Genomic DNA, 16,509 nt, shown 5'->3' with positions numbered 1-16,509 from the left:
GTCTTCACCTGTGTGGCCACGCCTTGCTGCTCCAGCACAAGCTGAGGCAGGCCCCAGTCCTGCAAAGCACTACAGGCCCCAGAGCCTGACTCTTGCCCATACTCCTGACAGCCTGGAGGCAGTTGGAGGATGGATGGCGGCTAACAGATTGAGGTTGAATCCTGACAAGACAGAAGTACTGTTTGTGGGGGACAGAAGGCAGGCAGGTGCTGACCGAGATTCTCTAGCGCTGTGAGGGAGGGGGGTGCAGGTGTGGGGAACTCCCTGGTCCTGAATGGGGTAACTGCCCCCGAAGGACCGGGTGCGCAGCCTGGGAGTCATTTTGGACTCACAGCTGTCCATTGAGGCGTAGGTCAATTCTGTGTCCAGGGCAGCTGTCTATCAGCTCCATCTGGTACGCAGGCTGAGACGCTACCTGCCTGCAGACTGTCTCGCCAGAGTGGTGCATGCTCTGGTTATCTCCCGCTTGGACTACTGCAATGTGCTCTATGTGGGGCTACCTTTGAAGGTGACTCGGAAACTACAACTAATCCAGAATGTGGCAGCTAGACTGGTAACTGGGAGCACCCACCGAAACCACATAACAAGATCTACATTGGCTCCCAGTACGTTTCCGAGCACAATTCAAAGTGTTGGTGCTGACCTTTAGTATACCTGAAGGAGCGTCTCCACTCCCATCGTTCTGCCCGGACACTGAGGTCCAGTACCGAGGGCCTTCTGGTGGTTCCCTTGTTGTGAAAAGCCAAGTTGCAGGGAACCAGGCAGAGGGCCTTCTTGGTGGGCGCCTGTGGAACGCCCTCCCATCAGATGTCAAAGAGAAAAACAGCTACCAGATTTTTAGAAGACATCTGAAGGCAGCCCTGTTTAGGGAGGCTTTTAATGTTTAATCAATTATTTTATTTCATTTTTCTGTTGGAAGCTGCCCAGAGTGGCTGGGGAAACCCAGCCAGATGGGCAGAGTATTATTATTATTATTATTATTATTATTATTATTATTATTATTATTAGGAAAGAGCAGCCCCTCCAGGGGACACAGAGGAGGAGCAGGCAGGATGCTCAACACCGAGGCAGAGCTTGCTGCAAGGAGCTCAATATCACCTCTCTCTAAGGCACACCCGCCCCAAGGGAAGCCTCCAATTCAGCGTGCTCTGAATGGGGATGGGAATGGGAATCCGCTTTTTTAAAAAAGACAATTGCTTTTACTGGGCTCCAACGAAATAAAGTTATTATACAGTGAGTTAGGGGAGGGGACCTGAGTCGTGACATGGCAGAACAAAGCAGACATAATCCCTGGACTGTAGCCCCCTACGCAGAGCCACCGTCCTGGCAGCCACCGTGAACAAGAGTGCACATCTTATGAAACCCCTTGACATTTCCTTTCATTACCTGACCTTCTTGTATTGTAGTGATCAGGGCTCTGTTGCGGCATGGATATCAATAATCTGTTGGGTTACTTTACAGATATCCTGCTATAAGAGCCAGAGCAGTAACCTCTCGTTTTTAACTGATGTATAGGATAGTATCACAAATGCCACTTCCTGGGCAGCTGGTGAGATGAGCGCAGGGTATGGCCCTCCAGCTCAAGAGAGGCGCTGCCCTTTGAGGCTCCTCCGTGGGGTGAGCCACAGTCTCCCCACTCAGCCCGCTTTGGGGATAAATTTGCAGAATCTTCCAGCAACTGGCAAAGTCCTTCTCTGGTGCCAAAAGAGAGGTGCAAGGGGCTTGATAAATACCACATGAAGGATGTAATTCTGTTCCTGACTTCTTTTGCCCGCAAGTATGAAAGCAGGGGCTCTTTCCACCACAGAGGAGCATAACAGGATCTATTTGATGTGGCAGAGTTTCCTATCGAGAGGTGTGAAGTGTGTCATGAACACCACAAAGCTCCCTCTGGCTTAGACTTGCCTACTTAGGGTGTGAGGCAGTTTCCGGAAGTGCAAACTGCAGCAGGGGGCGGGGGGGGGGAGAGGAGGGTGTTTAACCTTTTCTTCTCTGGGGCAAAGAGTTCCTGTACAAAACAAGGGGCAGATTGCTTCCCTCCTGCTTGCATCATTAGGGTGGGACTTGGGGATGAGGGTGGAAATCCTTGCTTTGGTTGCATCTCATCTCATCTCTTCCTCCTTGCCTTGTCAGTCTAGAGCTGTAGAGTCAGTCACAAGGTGGCTCCTTGTCTTGTCGGCTGCCTACTGTTTGTATAAGAGACCAGTGCGCTAGCTAACTGGGATCCAACCATCATCTAATAAAGGGTTCCAGACCCAACTCTCTGAAATGATAGGCAAGGGATGCCTTGTTTTCTTTTGGGGGAGGCAGATGTGCTTGGTGGACCCCAACTGCTTCCTGGAGAAGCATCCCATACACTATAAAGATATTGTTGTGAGTTTGGGTCAAAGGCCTGAAAATGATGCCTTATGAGGAACGGCTTAGGGAGCTGGGTATGTTTAGCCTGGAGAAGAGAAGGTTAAGGGGTGATATGATAGCCATGTTCAATTATATAAAAGGATCTCATATAGAGGAGGGAGAAAGGTTGTTTCCTGCTGCTCCAGAGAAGCGGACACGGAGCAATGGATTCAAACTACAGTGGTACCTCTACTTACGAATAACTCTACTTACGAATGTTTCTACTTACGAATGGAGCTCCGTCCGCCATCTTGGATGCGGTTTAGATAGGATTTTTTCTACTTACGAATTTTTAGATAGGGTTGCTTCGACTTTAGATAGGGTTGCTTTAGATAGGGTTGCTTCGACTTCGAATTTTTTCTCCCAATGCATTCCTATGGGATTCGACTTACAATTTTTTTCTACTTACAAATGTGCATTCGGAACGCATTAAATTCGTAAGTAGAGGTACCACTGTACAAGAAAGAAGATTCCACCTAAACATTAGGAAGAACATCCTGACAGTAAGAGCTGTTCAACAGTGGAATTTGCTGCCAAGGACCTCCTTCTTTGGAGGTCTTTAAGCGGAGGCTTGACAGCCATCTGTCAGGAATGCTTTGATTGTGTTTCCTGCTTGGCAGGGGGTTGGACTGGATGGCCCTTGTGGTCTCTTCCAACTCTATGATTCTATGGGGTATGCCTGAGTCCCTTCTAATCCCTGGATCCAGCAAGGATTCAATTGCTGGAATAGCCAGGACAGCTTCTTGGTAATGACCCTCTAAGTATATGTCATTAAGCTAACAAAGGAAGTGGCTCTGTGCCCCCCAACTAGCTTTTACAGTAGTGCCTCGCTAGACGAATTTAATTCGTTCCACGGGTCTTTTCTTATAACGAAAAATTCGTCTGGCGAATCCCATAGGAATGCATTGAAATTTTTTTGAAATTTTTTTTGACCATAGGAACGCATTAATTGAATTTCAATGCATTCCTATGGGAAACCGCGATTCGCTAGACGAATTTTTCATAAAGCAAATTCGTCTAGCGAGGCAACCTCCACTCGAAAAATCCTTTTGTTAAGCGGAAATTTCATTAAGCAGGGCATTCGTTAAGCGAGGCACCACTGTAGTTAGAAGGACAAAATGCCAGAGTTGTGTGAGAGAGCGAGAAGCAGGCTGCAGACTGAAGCCTAAGAGGGAGAGACATGCTTGATTTCTGCTTGAATCCAAGGCTGTGGCTATGGGGAAAGCACAACCTTCTGGGGTGTTAATGCTGTGAGGCCCTTCATCATAGGCCCAGCTTGTAGATATGTGTAAATAAATCATATATCCTAAAGACTCTCTGCTGTCCCTTATTCCAGGGAAACCAAACTTTGGGAAAGCTCCTGCAATCCCTGGCATCTTGCACCGCTCAGATATTCTTCTTTTTGTGTGTGGGCAAAAATATATTCACCCCAGGCTGCATACTTTGAATGCTTTTTGGCCTAGATCCCTTTTCCCACCACAGGTGAAATGTTCAAGGGCTAGTTGACATGCCTAGCAGAATGAGGGGATATGATGCCGCTTCAGGCGACAGGGAGAAGTTGCAGGCTCCACCCCCCCCCCACAGCAACTCTCCTAGTGCAAGTCAAAGCAGAAGAAAAGTTTAGCACATCAGGCACAGAGGTCAGCCTTTTCCTTGCTGGGTTCATCCTTTACTTGGAGGGAGGGAGTCATTTGTAGACAACGTGTGTTAAAAATGTGAAGCCCACACGGCAGACTGAAATGGTGCAGCTCTGGAGCTCCTCCCAGATGCATGAAGGGGCTGCAAATTGGTGGTGGTCTCTCTCTCTCTCTCTCTCTGCATTCAGAACTACTCTTTTCACTAAAATTAGCCCTTTCAAGTCAGATTCTCATTGAGACTAAGGTTACATCATGTCTTTTGCCACATCAAAAGATACTACTTGTAATGGTTTGTATAATGAATTTGGGCTTAGGTGTTTGAAACAGCAGAGTTAGCATCAGAAAGTGAGCCAGCCGTGCTGTCGGAAAGGTAATTTCTCTTTCAATAATTTCACAGCCTGTATAGGGTTGTCCTGTTGTGACTGGTTCATAATTAAAGTTTACCTCACACAGCACCAAAGTCTACAAGGGAGATCTGGCTAAAATGCTTACATATTCCAAGAAGAGCTGCTTTTAATAAATGGGCAAGAAAGCCAAATTTAGAAGAGAAACGTTTAGTCTCCAGGTCCAAGGCCCTTGAAACCAGCTCTAGAATAAGTGTCCCATCCAGGGCTTTCAAGTGGGAATTTCTTTCTTATTAAAGCTTCCAATCCACCTCGACCAGACGATGAGATGCAAATCAGTACAGCGTTGTGGTGCACTTTTCAGCAGATGGAAAGTTCTGCAACAGAAGGAAAGGTCTCCTGACCAAGGGCCCCATTTCCTGAGAAACCAAGCTTGCTGAGAAACTAAACCAGAGTGAGCCAATTCTTGCAGACTGAGGTCAGAAACTGGCATCTCTCTGCTGTCGTTCAAAGAAATGCAATTCCCAGAAGCAAGCAAAAGGCTAGTGGGTGTCCACAGTTTTCCCTTCATGAGCCAGGCCTTGCAGAAGCACAGCCCTCCCCTCCCTTTCCCAGCTCAGAATAGACACAGTTGGCTATTAAATGAGCATTCAGTCCAATTTGTTTGAGGGGAGGCTGGATGACATTGCATCAAAACAATTGTTATTCCACACATTCCACTACATTTGCTTGTCATTCTGTTTAATGTGCTCCATAATTTAAAATATTTTGAGGAAGCAAGGTTGTTGTGCAACAGCTCCTAATCAACTATAGCTGTGCAACCTGAATTTGCCAGTATGTGACTGAATCCCAGCCAAAAACTGTGATAGTCTCAAACTATCCCAAATTCCCCACATCTCCATGTTACTTTCTGGGTTGTGAATAATGTCCAGCCCCCCTCCAGACTGAAGAGACCCCAAAACATTGAGAGTATTCACCTGACAGAATATTTTAGCCTCTTTAATTTCTCAGCAATCTCTCCAAACAAAAATCATTCTAATTTTTTTCACAGAGTTGAGGAAACCCAAAATGCATAGGAACTAATCCCATTTAAAGTTTCATGACCATGTTCATCTTAAAGTGCTTTGTCTTACATCACATTCACAACACTGTCGGAACTGCTCAGGCGCTGCTGGGAATCAGGGATGCTGAGGGTGGTGCCAGAGTTTCACCGTACTTTGTGGGGCTTTGCCTGCCTCTGAGCACAGAGAGAAGTGTCTTTTGGTTGAGAGTTGGCTAACTCTAGAGCCAAAGAGGTAGGCTGGAAAAGGGTGGCTTCAATTTCTGGCACTGGGGAAGTTTTAAAAGTGTGTCCAATGAATGAGAGCAACCCAATGGGCCTTCACTTGATGGGAACGCCTGGGAAGCTGCAGCACAGGCCAGCCCTCAGACATAAACGTTGGATGGAACTAGACTAGCAGCTAGGTGGGCACATGCTAGGAACTAACCGAAAACATTTCTGTTCATGGGCGTACCCAGGATCAAAACTAGGGGGGGCAAGGGGAGGGGCCAAGGCACGGAAGGGGAGGGGCCACAAAGTGGGCGGGAACGGCGAACTCGCGCTCCGCCGGGCTGTGCCCCTCCCTAGCAGCAGGGCTGGTGGGCGGAGGCGGAGCCCAGCCCAGCGGAGCGCGAGTTCGGCGTTCCCGCCCACCGCGCCGCGCTCCCTGGTTCCCCGCCGCGCTTGGCCTTGCCTGAGGGCGCGCCGGGGAGCTGGAGGGAGGGTGCGGCGCGGCGCGGCGGGAATGGCGAACTCGCGCTCCGCCGGGCTGTGCTCCGGCTCTGCCCACCAGCCCTGCTTCTAGAGTAGGGCAGCTGCCCTAACTTGCCCCGTGGTGGGTACGCCCTTGTTTCTGTTCCCTTCACACCTCAGCTGCCACACAATCAAAGAACATCTCTTCAAATATGGATCCAAATTTGACTGCTACATTTGGTCAATAGGGACAGGTTTTTATGCCACAAAATCCCTGCTTTGCCCAAATGGAGGACTTCCTGGCACCCTTTGGCAAAGCAAGTCATGTGTGGTTCGTGGCTGTTTTGTCTCTGAAGGAATCCAGGAGGAAAAGTCGACCTCAGTTTGAATCTGTGGAGATCCACTTCAGGTCTTCTTTGAACATCTCAGCGTAAAAAGTGAAGTCATGGAGTCCGATGGGCTTCCTAGAGAAGCAACGTTTGTAGTCCATAAGCTGTTCCAGATAATTTTCATGTTGCTCATAATTTTCACATAGCATATTCGATGAATGCTAGTCTTCCACCCACCCCTAAAGCATATATAAGCCAAAGAAGGTTTTTGACTCCTCAGGATTCACCAGTGTGACTTCTGAGACACTCACATACAGGCTGTCCTGCCTGGAAAGGTTGAACAAAGCACCCAAATAGCTGCTCCTGCCCCACATGTGCCTGGCCACACAGTAGCTCATCTTTCGGTCCTCCATCAGCACCTGGATATCGGGATAAGATGGGTTTCTTTTGAAAACCACATGGTCAAGAGGCTGGGGGGTGCAGGCCCCACCTCGGAAGAACACTTTGGAGTACACGAAGTAGAGGCCAGCTTCATCGATCACCAAACCCCTGTTTTCATACTGAACACCAGAAGTGAAGGCATGCCCATAGGTGCTCTCCCATTCCAGTGGGAGCGATCGCTGGTTTGCTTTGCCTAGAAACATGGAATGTCATGGTGAAAAGAAGAAGACAACAAGCAGTTTTCTCAGACCCCACTATAGTGCAAAGTTTCCTAATATCTTTGAACTTAGCAAAATGACCTTTATGTCTAATCTGAAGAGCACTGAAGAATGTGGACTCCAATGCCATTTGCTGGTTTGCTCTTTGCAGTGTGGATGTCAGTTGTTCTCACCGCTGACTGAGAACCTTGAACCTGTCAGCTTGCTACTCTCGCAAGACAAAATGCAAAAAAGGTGGGGCTCCCTTCAAGTCTCCATTTCTCTACCTGCCAATATGCCAGAGCTTCAGCATGCCTTCTCTGCCCCCCAGAGAAGTGCTCTCATCTGCGTGGATATTTTGGAGATGCTGGAGCAGAAAATAAATAAGAAAGCCATTTTGATGTTTATAGATGCAGAGAAGGCTTTTGACAATATTTCTTGGCTGTTTCTAAAAAGAAATTTAGAAAAAATGGGGATGGGCCAGAGTTTCCTGAATGGAGTAAATGCGATCTATTCCGAGCAAAAAGCTAAAATAATTGTAAACAATATGGTTTCAGAAGAAATTAGAATTGAGAAAGGTACAAGACAAGGGTGTCCCCTCTCCTCCTTACTTTTTATATCGGTCCTGGAAGTCTTGCTCGATAGGATTAGGAAGGATCAGGAAATAAAAAGAGTGACTGTAGGGAACAAACAATATAAACTTAAAGCCTTTGCGGATGATCTTGTTTTGACTTTGCAAGATCCAGAGTCCAGTATTCAAAGGGCTCTGGAAGTAATTCAAGAGTTCGGAAGGGTAGCAGGTTTTAAATTGAATAAATCAAAAACCAAAGTATTAGATAAAAACTTGAATATTGAAGAAAGAGAGAAACTACAAGAAGCAACTGGTTTATCTTTTGTTAAGAAAGTGAAGTACCTTGGTGTTAATATGACTTCTAAGAACTTGAACCTTTTCAAAGATAATTATGTTAAATTATGGAATGAAGTTAAAAATGATTTAGAAAGCTGAACCAAACTGAAATTGTCTCTGTTGGGCCGTATAGCTACTGTTAAGATGAATGTTTTGCCAAAGATGTTGTATCTGTTTCAATCATTGCCAATAATTGAAAAGTTGGATTGTTTTAAAGAATGGCAAAAGGTGCTCTCAAAATTTATATGGCAAGGGAAGAAACCTAGAATTAAACATAAGATATTAACAGATGATAAACAAAGAGGAGGCTTTTCCCTGCCTGATCTGAAAATTTATTATGAAGCAGCTGCCTTTTGCTGGTTGAAAGATTGGTTTTTGTTGGAAAATACAGATATCTTAGATTTAGAAGGTTATGACAATGTTTATGGTTGGCATGCATATATCTGGTACGATAAAGTTAAGGCCCACAGAGGCTTTAAAAGTCATATAATCAGAAAATCATTGTATAAAGTTTGGGCCAGATATAAAGATTTGTTAGAAAGGAAAACACCTAATTGGATTTCACCTTTAGAGGCCAAGGCTCGCAAAAGGATCAATATGGAGACCAGTTGGTTGAAATATAGAGATTTGTTGATTGAAGAAGGAGACCAATTTAAGTTAAAAACTTATGAGGAGTTGAAAAGTAAATTAGATGATTGGCTCCAATACCACCAGATAAATGAAGTATTCAAATTGGATAGACTAGTTGGTTTTCAAACAGAAAAGTCAAAGGTGGAAACAGAATTGTTAGAACCAAAGACGAAAATACTTTCCAGAATGTATAAACTGTTGCTTGAGTGGCATACGAAAGATGAACAAACAAAAAATGTTATGATTTTGTGGGCAAAAGATGTTGGACATAATATTATGATTGAAGAATGGGAAAAACTGTAGAAAGAGAACATTAAATTTACTGCGTGTAGCTTATTAAGAGAAAATGTAATGAAAATGATGTATAGATGGTATCTTACACCAGTAAAATTAGCAAAGATATATCATAACAATGACAATAAATGTTGGAGATGTAAAAAAGAAGAAGGTTCTTTCTACCATATGTGGTGGACATGTCCAATAGTAAGTGACTTCTGGAATAAGATTTATAATGAACTCAAGAAAGTGTTGAAAAACACATTTGTTAAGAAACCAGAAGCATTTCTATTGGGCATTGTTGGGAAGGAGATCCCAAAGAAAAAGGTATTTTTCTTTCTGTATGCTACAACAGCTGCTAGATTATTGATTGCTAAGAACTGGAAACTACAAACACTACCAACAATTGATGATTGGCATATGAAGATGATCAAATTTATGGAGCTGGCGGAGATGACCGGAAGAATCCACAACCAGGGAGAGGAAGCGATGGAGGAAGACTGGAAAGATTTTAAACTGTATTTAAAAAAATATGCTAAAGTAACTTTTTAGATTAGAAATTAAGTTGTAAACAAACTGTGGAATATGTGAACATGATATTTTAAAGGGAAAAGAAGAAATTTTTATAAGGTGAATAATTTCTGAAATAGAATTTGCTAATTATAAATGTACTTAAGAACCACAGGGAGGGGAACCCGAGGAGGTCCCAATATACAATGTGAGGGGAGATAAGATTTCATGTTTTATATGTATTTGTTTTTGTATTGTTTTTTCTTTTTTCTATTTTTTGTCTTTAGTTTTTTGTATACCTTTTTTGGAAAAATTAATAAAATATTATTATATAAAAAAAAAGAAGTGCTCTCATCTGGATGAGGACATCAGCCCAGAGCCAGAGAATCTTATCTCTTCCAAACATCTCAAAAGCAGTGGGAGGGAAATGTGTGATTTGGTGCAAAGAGGAATGCTTAAGCACCTCCCACTTCTCCCTCTGTAGTCCTTTTTCCAGACATTTTGCCCAGCCCAAGATGGGGGGAAATTCAAGGGGAGAAGTGGCAAAAAGGGTTAAGTCAGGCACTTTCCCTGACCTGTTCCACAGCACATCCTTTCCCATTAGTTTTGAGAGACTGCAAAGTATCTGATTTGGTTATGAAAATCAGTTTTCCAAGTACAATTCAGCCAGTTCTTTGGTTTCCTCAGCTACAGCTTTTTTTGCCCTCACTGTTTGCAGGATTATTTGCTGCCCACCTGTCAAGTGTGCTCTCCTCTTGACTTTCTTTTCCGCTGTTCCATTCAGAAATCCTACATTGCAATAGAGAAGAGGGCAAGGAACACATTATACCTTTCCAACAGAGAGAAGAAATGGAAAGGGGAAGCATTGAGGTCAGCTCTAAAGAAATTGAGAGGCCAAAGTTAAGCACATTTTGGTCACATCCATTTCAACGAGAATTATGCCACTGAGTGCCATAGGCTTTACCCCCCAGGCCTTTGGCACTGAAATCAATGGGATCTACAAGTGCTAAACTAAAGCAGGATCTGTGGCCCTGTGCTTATCTTTCAGAGGCAGTTGTGCCCTTGAGGTGCAGGATGAGTGCTTAACATTTCATTTCCCTCAGCAGCCCAGTTTATGGACTGGGTGCTGTTTCCCACACAGCCAGCTAGGACTGTACTAGAACTTAGAGTTTTGGAACTTGTCTTCTAAGCTTATTGATATTATTCCTGAGTCTCCTCCCACGAGGCATCCCAAACTGATTTTCAAATACTGTATCTTATTCTAGTCTTGGCTGCTCCCCCAACCCAGGACTAATCTGTTTCCCAGCAAACACCCGGAGATCCTTACAGGCAGAATCAGCACAGAAGCAACAGGTTACATTGGTCATGCCCAATGTTTTCCTCAAACTTCTCAGCTCTGTTTTCAAATTGGTTTGGGACAAGGGCACATCTCCAAATCCATTGTGGATCCCCGAGGGCTTTCTCGCAGTGCCTTTAAATGCAGCCACCTGCAGGTCTTAGCTGCTTGAAAGAAGTCCCCATCTCCCTAGAGCTGAATGCTCTCCACCTCCCATAACACAAGAGCTGGACTTCCAATTCAGGCTGATGGCACCCAGCACCACTAGCAGACCACAGATTTTTCTGATGAAACCATTTTGAAAACAATACATTTCTGTTTAAAAGCGTGTGAACAGCAACAAACAGTTCTGTATCAAAATATTATATGCCAGACAGTAAGAGAAATGACTCTCAAGTGTGCTATAATCACTCTCTTTATCATCGGCCCGATGCAGCCCTATCCAGAAATCCCCAAAGCAGCAAAAGCTCTGGGGATCCAGAAATAACAGACAGAGAAAAGTCCCCCTGCACCTAGCATGGACTGGTACTTCAAGGCAGCCATTTCATTCAACATGTCACTGTTCAGGTAATGAGCCGAGATATCCAAAGTGGCCCAAGTTTCTTTAAGTCAGTGGCAAGAACAGCAAGCTCTAGAAATAGGCAGTTGTGATTACAGATGAAAAAAACTTTAGAAGAACTGCAAATGCAGGCAGAGCAGCCCAGGCACCACCACCCGTTTGGCTCTCCTCTCCCCCCCTCTCTCTCCCCCACCATCCCTGGACAAGGACTTCTCACCTTTGAGCATCTCAGGAGATTGAGGCACCTGCCCGGAGCAGGAAAGCTGTGGATGTAAAAGGCAGACGTTCACACTTGGGAATAAAAAAAACCCTGTGTCCCTTTTCACTTGAGGGCCCCACCTTCAGGAGCTGCCAATCCAGGGTCCCTGGGTGCCCTTCCCCCAAGTGCCATTTCTGTGCCTCCATTTACCTCTCTCAGAGCATCTAGTTCCTGCTGCAGATGGAAGATCTGAAACATTGCAAGCCCAACCCCAGTGAGGGCCAGAAGGGTCAGCAGAGAAACCACCAGGAAACAGAGGCATATGCCATCTTTTCTGTTCTGCTTCTTCCTTTGGGTCTCTGGCACAGGCAGAGCAGGGTGAATGTCCTGATGGGGCCCAAACCTGATGGGACAAAGTCCTGAAGGGGCACACTCAGAGCTAGAAACTCCGCTGCTGCTTGTCCAGAAGACCTGGGGATAAATGCAGTGCTGGTTCTGCTGCATGGCAGGCAGAGCCATGTGTCTGGATTCCTCACTTGCTCCCGCCAGCCAAGCTCAGATGCTGCGTCAGAGAAGGGTTCTCTTCCTGTGCTGGGTCCCCAGACGTCACCTGCACCCACCACTGAGAAGCCTCTTGGGCTGACACCAGAAAACCTCAGAGAGCAGAGCTTCCACCCACTGCTTAGATGCAAGATACCTGAGGTCTGCCTGCGCAGAGCAGAGCGGAGCAGAGCGGAGCAGGGAGCAGGAACGGTCCTCGTGCAAAGTGTACCCAAACATGAGATGCATTCAGAGACAAACACTGTAAACATGGACCTTTTGAGCAAAAAGCAAAATACAGTTTTGCTTCCTATTCATTTTTTGTTCAAATTTTGTCTCTTACTTGGTAGTTTTTGGTTTCCCACTTTAAAACTTGAATGTTTCTTCAGACTTCTGCTGCCTGCATTTTCCTCTTTGATCTGGCTGCTTTCCTGGCAGCCTGATTTATTTATTTTGGAAGCCAAGACTGCAATCCTTCCCATCCTCTTTGCTCCTTCTGGGTTCTCCTCCTCTTTGAGAAGCCTCTTTATTTACTTCTGACCTCCAAAGTGCAAATATGAAATGAGCTTCCTCTTGCCATTTGTTTGCTTCTACTTACTTATTAAAAACCAAACCACATCTAGGCCTTTCTCGTCTCTTTGATGTCTCCTAGAAGTTGATAAGGGAACACCCCCTGACTTTTGCATTACATGATGATTCATGGGAGAGGCAACAACTTTCGTCATATCCAGCTGTTTTCTTAGTTGCTCTAGTGAGAGCCTGAATGCTTTTGATTTTTTTGCTGAAGTGCCTAATACATTGGCGGCTGCTTATCTTAGTGTAACGCCACCACACTCTTGTTGGGATCATCTACGCTCTTAGCAGCAAAGATGTCAGAAAAACAACACCACTGTAATGTGGAAATAACACAGGAAACGATCAAGTGGACCCCCAGCACGGATGGCAACACTGGTGGCCACTCCAACAATGACCATCCACTTCCATGACACAAAACACCACCATATACAGAAAACACTTCCTCTTAGACACAAGCACCATGGACTCCCATCTGGTGCAGCCTACAGACACACAGCCAGCACAAGTTCCAGGAATCCACGTCTCCATCGACCCCCAGCTATGCCCCCCCCCACCGCCACCCTCTTGACAGGCAACCTCAGCAATGCACCTCTGCCAGCCATAACTCCCTTGAAGCAGGGAACATGCATGAAGAGGCTGTGGCCTCCCTGGAAAAGGGTTCAAGCTCTCCTGGGAGAACACATTTCACAATGGGGAGAGTTAGCACAAACCAGGCTGTGAGGCTCCCAATAGGTCAGCATGCTGAGATAGCAAACTGGAGAGAAGTGCTTGTGTGAGCAAAGGCTGGCCAGTGACCATCACATCGGAGGCACAGAAGGGAGCAGGTAGGACCAGGCCACATTCCATTAAGAGAATGCTGTGGATGTAGCCTATCTTGATTTCAGCAAGGCCTTTGACAAGGTGCCCCATGATACTCTTGTAAAGAAGCTGGTAAAATGCGGGCTAGACAATGCTACCATTCAGTGGATTTGTAACTGGCTGACTGACCGAACCCAAAGGGTGCTCATCAATGGCTCCTCTTCATCCTGGAGAGTAGTGACTAGTGGGGTGCCACAGGGTTCTGTCTTGGGCCCAGTCTTATTCAACATCTTTATCAATGACTTGGATGATGGGCTTGAGGGCATCCTGAGCAAGTTTGCAGATGACACCAAATTGGGAGGGGTGGCTAATACCCCAGAGGACAGGATCACACTTCAAAATGACCTTAACAGATTAGGCAACTGGGCCAAGGCAAACAAGATGAATTTTAACAAGGAGAAATGTAAAGTACTACACTTGGACAAAAAAACCCGAAAGGCACAAATACAGGATGGGTGACACCTGGCTTGAGAGCAGTACATGTGAAAAGGATCTAGGAGTCTTGGTAGACCACAAACTTGACATGAGTCAACAGTGTGATGCAGCAGCTAAAAAAGCCAATGCAATTCTGGGCTGCATCAATAGGAATATAGCATCTAGATCAAGGGAAGTAATAGTACCACTGTATTCCGCTCTGGTCAGACCTCACCTGGAGTACTGTGTCCAGTTCTGGGCACCACAGTTCAAGAAGGATACTGACAAGCTGGAACGTGTCCAGAAGAGGGCAACCAAAATGGTCAAAGGCCTGGAAACGATGCCTTATGAGGAACAGCTTAGGGAGCTGGGTATGTTTAGCCTGGAGAAGAGAAGGTTAAGGGGTGATATGATAGCCATGTTCAAATATATCAAAGGATGTCATATAGAGGAGGGAGAAAGGTTGTTTTCTGCTGCTCCAGAGAAGCGGACACGGAGGAATGGATCCAAACTACAAGAAAGAAGATTCCACCTAAACATTAGGAAGAACTTCCTGACAGTAAGAGCTGTTCGGCAGTGGAATTTGCTGCCAAGGAGTGTGGTGGAGTCTCCTTCTTTGGAGGTCTTTAAGCAGAGGCTTGACAGGCATATGTCAAGAATGCTTTGGTGGTGTTTCCTGCTCGGCAAGATGAGCACCAAGGAGGATGGCGGGTGCTGCTAGAACAGCCCAAACTTTTATTGAACAGCATCAGCAAAGGGGCAAGTTCTTAAAACAGGAGCTGGTAGGATGGCAGGATAGGCATTCAGAGTTCTGAGAAGATGCTGGCTATCTTGACTTTGTTTCCCACCACCAAGTCCCTCCCCCACTTGCAGGCTCGACCTTCTCTACAGAGGAGACTCATGTCTCATGTCACCACATGCTGCAAAGCCTGAGATGCATGTTTCCTGCCTGTGGTTAACATGTTGCTGGAGATCCTCTCATGCTATAGGTTTCCTGCCAGAGCTCTGTGAATAGCAGGAACCCATGGGCTGCTTTGAGGCTGGGCTGGGCCAGGCCTTGGACTGAATGATGTGTTTCCATAAGGCGGTAATGAAGTGGACCTTTGTAAACCACCCTGAGACCTGCAGGCATAGGGTAGCATACAAATGTAATAAATGAATGAATGAATAAGAACAAGAAGAGGGGACGCGGGTGGCGCTGTGGGTTAAACCACAGAGCCTAGGGCTTGCCAATCAGAAGGTCAGCGGTTCCGTTGCTCAGTCCCAGCTCCTGCCAACCTAGCAGTTTGAAAGCACGTCAAAGTGCAAGTAGATAAATAGGTAAACGGAAAGGTAAATGGCGTTTCCATGCGCTGCTCTGGTTCGCCAGATTTTGGCCACGTGACTCGGAAGCTGTACACCGGCTCCCTCGGCCAGTAAAGCAAGATGAGCACCGCAACCCCAGAGTCATCCGCAACTGGACTTCAGTCAGGGGTCCCTTTACCTTTACCTAGAAGAAGAACTGAAAGGAGCTGTTGGCCCCAACCACCGCTGATATGTGGTCTTGGAAGGTTGCTCAGGAAGGAATGCTGAATGAAGTTCCCCACTTCTGCATTAGCAGAACATCCGAGTGCAGCTCTGGGTGCTCCACGCCAGCTGAAAGCCTGAGGGTGTGAAGCTGTGTGTCTGCAGACGCCTCTTTGCAGGCTCAGAGATCAGGGATGGGGCAAGGTGGCCTGGGTCTGTTCCCTGCTCTAACAGTGGCTTATGCCAGACTCTACCCTCCCTTGTGGCTGTGCAGGAAAAGCAGAAATAGATGGGAGGTCGTGTTGCTTTGGCTCTCCATGGGCTTCTTTTAAAAATATCATAAAACAACATTACACCATTGCTGGAGTGAGCTCCGAGGGAATGTATAGTGGCTCAACAATGCCCTGCTGATGCCCAACACTCTGCCAGCGCGGTTTGCTGTTTTTGGTCCTTGGGTTAGAGAAGATGCCCCAATGCTGGGTTTATAACAGCATAATCATGGTGCTATACAAGCACAGATCCCCATCAAAATCTGGTGCACGGATTACTATCCTTTATCCCTCCAGCCAGAATGGTGCAGCGAAAGCAGGATTATTACAAGGTTTGTAGGGTATATAAGAATAATTCCCCCCCCCTTTCTCACTCTACATATTGACTAGGACTAGAGTCAGGTATGCAATTGTCGCTGAAAGTGGACAGAGAAATGCAACCACAATTATCTGTCATCTCTGATCAAGGAGGATGCTAGCAGAGCATGCAAATGTAATTTTTGCAGAGGCAACTGTGGGATGAGTGGCAATCCCTTTCAAACCACCTCTCTCAAAAACATGGTCCGTCTCAAACCCAGTGAGTGAGGCGTATGCCTTCCACAAAGGCAAGTTACGCCCACCAGTGACGTGCCAAACACACCAAGCTGAGCAAGGCTGGTTGCCCTCTGGAAAGACTGAGTTTCTTCTGCCTACAGCACTTTGTGGTTGGGTCTGTGTGCTTCAGGAGTTCCATGAGAAGTGGAACAATTTGACCATTCATCTAAAGTTATTCCATACCATTCTGTCTTCAAGTACCTTCTGTTTACTACTAGAATTTTTGTATAGAACTAGGATGTTCTCTCCCATCATATT

The 16,509-nt window shown here is 46.0% G+C and overlaps 1 protein-coding gene across 1 annotated transcript; it reads right to left on the bottom strand.

Annotated features, from left to right (window-relative positions):
- Positions 1-6,230: 6,230 nt before the first annotated feature.
- FASLG (Fas ligand) lies at positions 6,231-12,124 on the bottom strand. Its single transcript, XM_035102107.3, has 4 exons — positions 11,705-12,124; positions 11,513-11,558; positions 10,136-10,189; positions 6,231-7,073 (listed from the first exon to the last, which is right to left on the bottom strand). Exons 1-4 carry the CDS (start codon positions 12,011-12,013, stop codon positions 6,679-6,681), a joined length of 804 nt encoding a protein of 267 aa, XP_034957998.1. The 5' UTR covers positions 12,014-12,124; the 3' UTR covers positions 6,231-6,678.
- Positions 12,125-16,509: the final 4,385 nt, after the last annotated feature.

This window comes from Zootoca vivipara, chromosome 7, assembly GCF_965207765.1.
Source record: "Zootoca vivipara chromosome 7, rZooViv2.hap1.1, whole genome shotgun sequence".
NCBI classification, from domain to species: domain Eukaryota; kingdom Metazoa; phylum Chordata; class Lepidosauria; order Squamata; family Lacertidae; genus Zootoca; species Zootoca vivipara.
Note: the sequence above shows the minus strand (reverse complement) of the source record. Positions and strands in the feature narration are given on the sequence as shown.

Coding starts and splice junctions, on each gene's coding strand:
- FASLG (XM_035102107.3), bottom strand. CDS start 12,013: ATGGCTCTGCCTGCCATGCAGCAGAACCAGCACTGCATTTATCCCCAG. Junction 10,190..11,512: donor ATCTCCTGAGATGCTCAAAG/GTGAGAAGTCCT, acceptor ATTGCAATGTAG/GATTTCTGAATGGAACAGCG. Junction 7,074..10,135: donor GAGGAGAGCACACTTGACAG/GTGGGCAGCAAA, acceptor CCATGTTTCTAG/GCAAAGCAAACCAGCGATCG.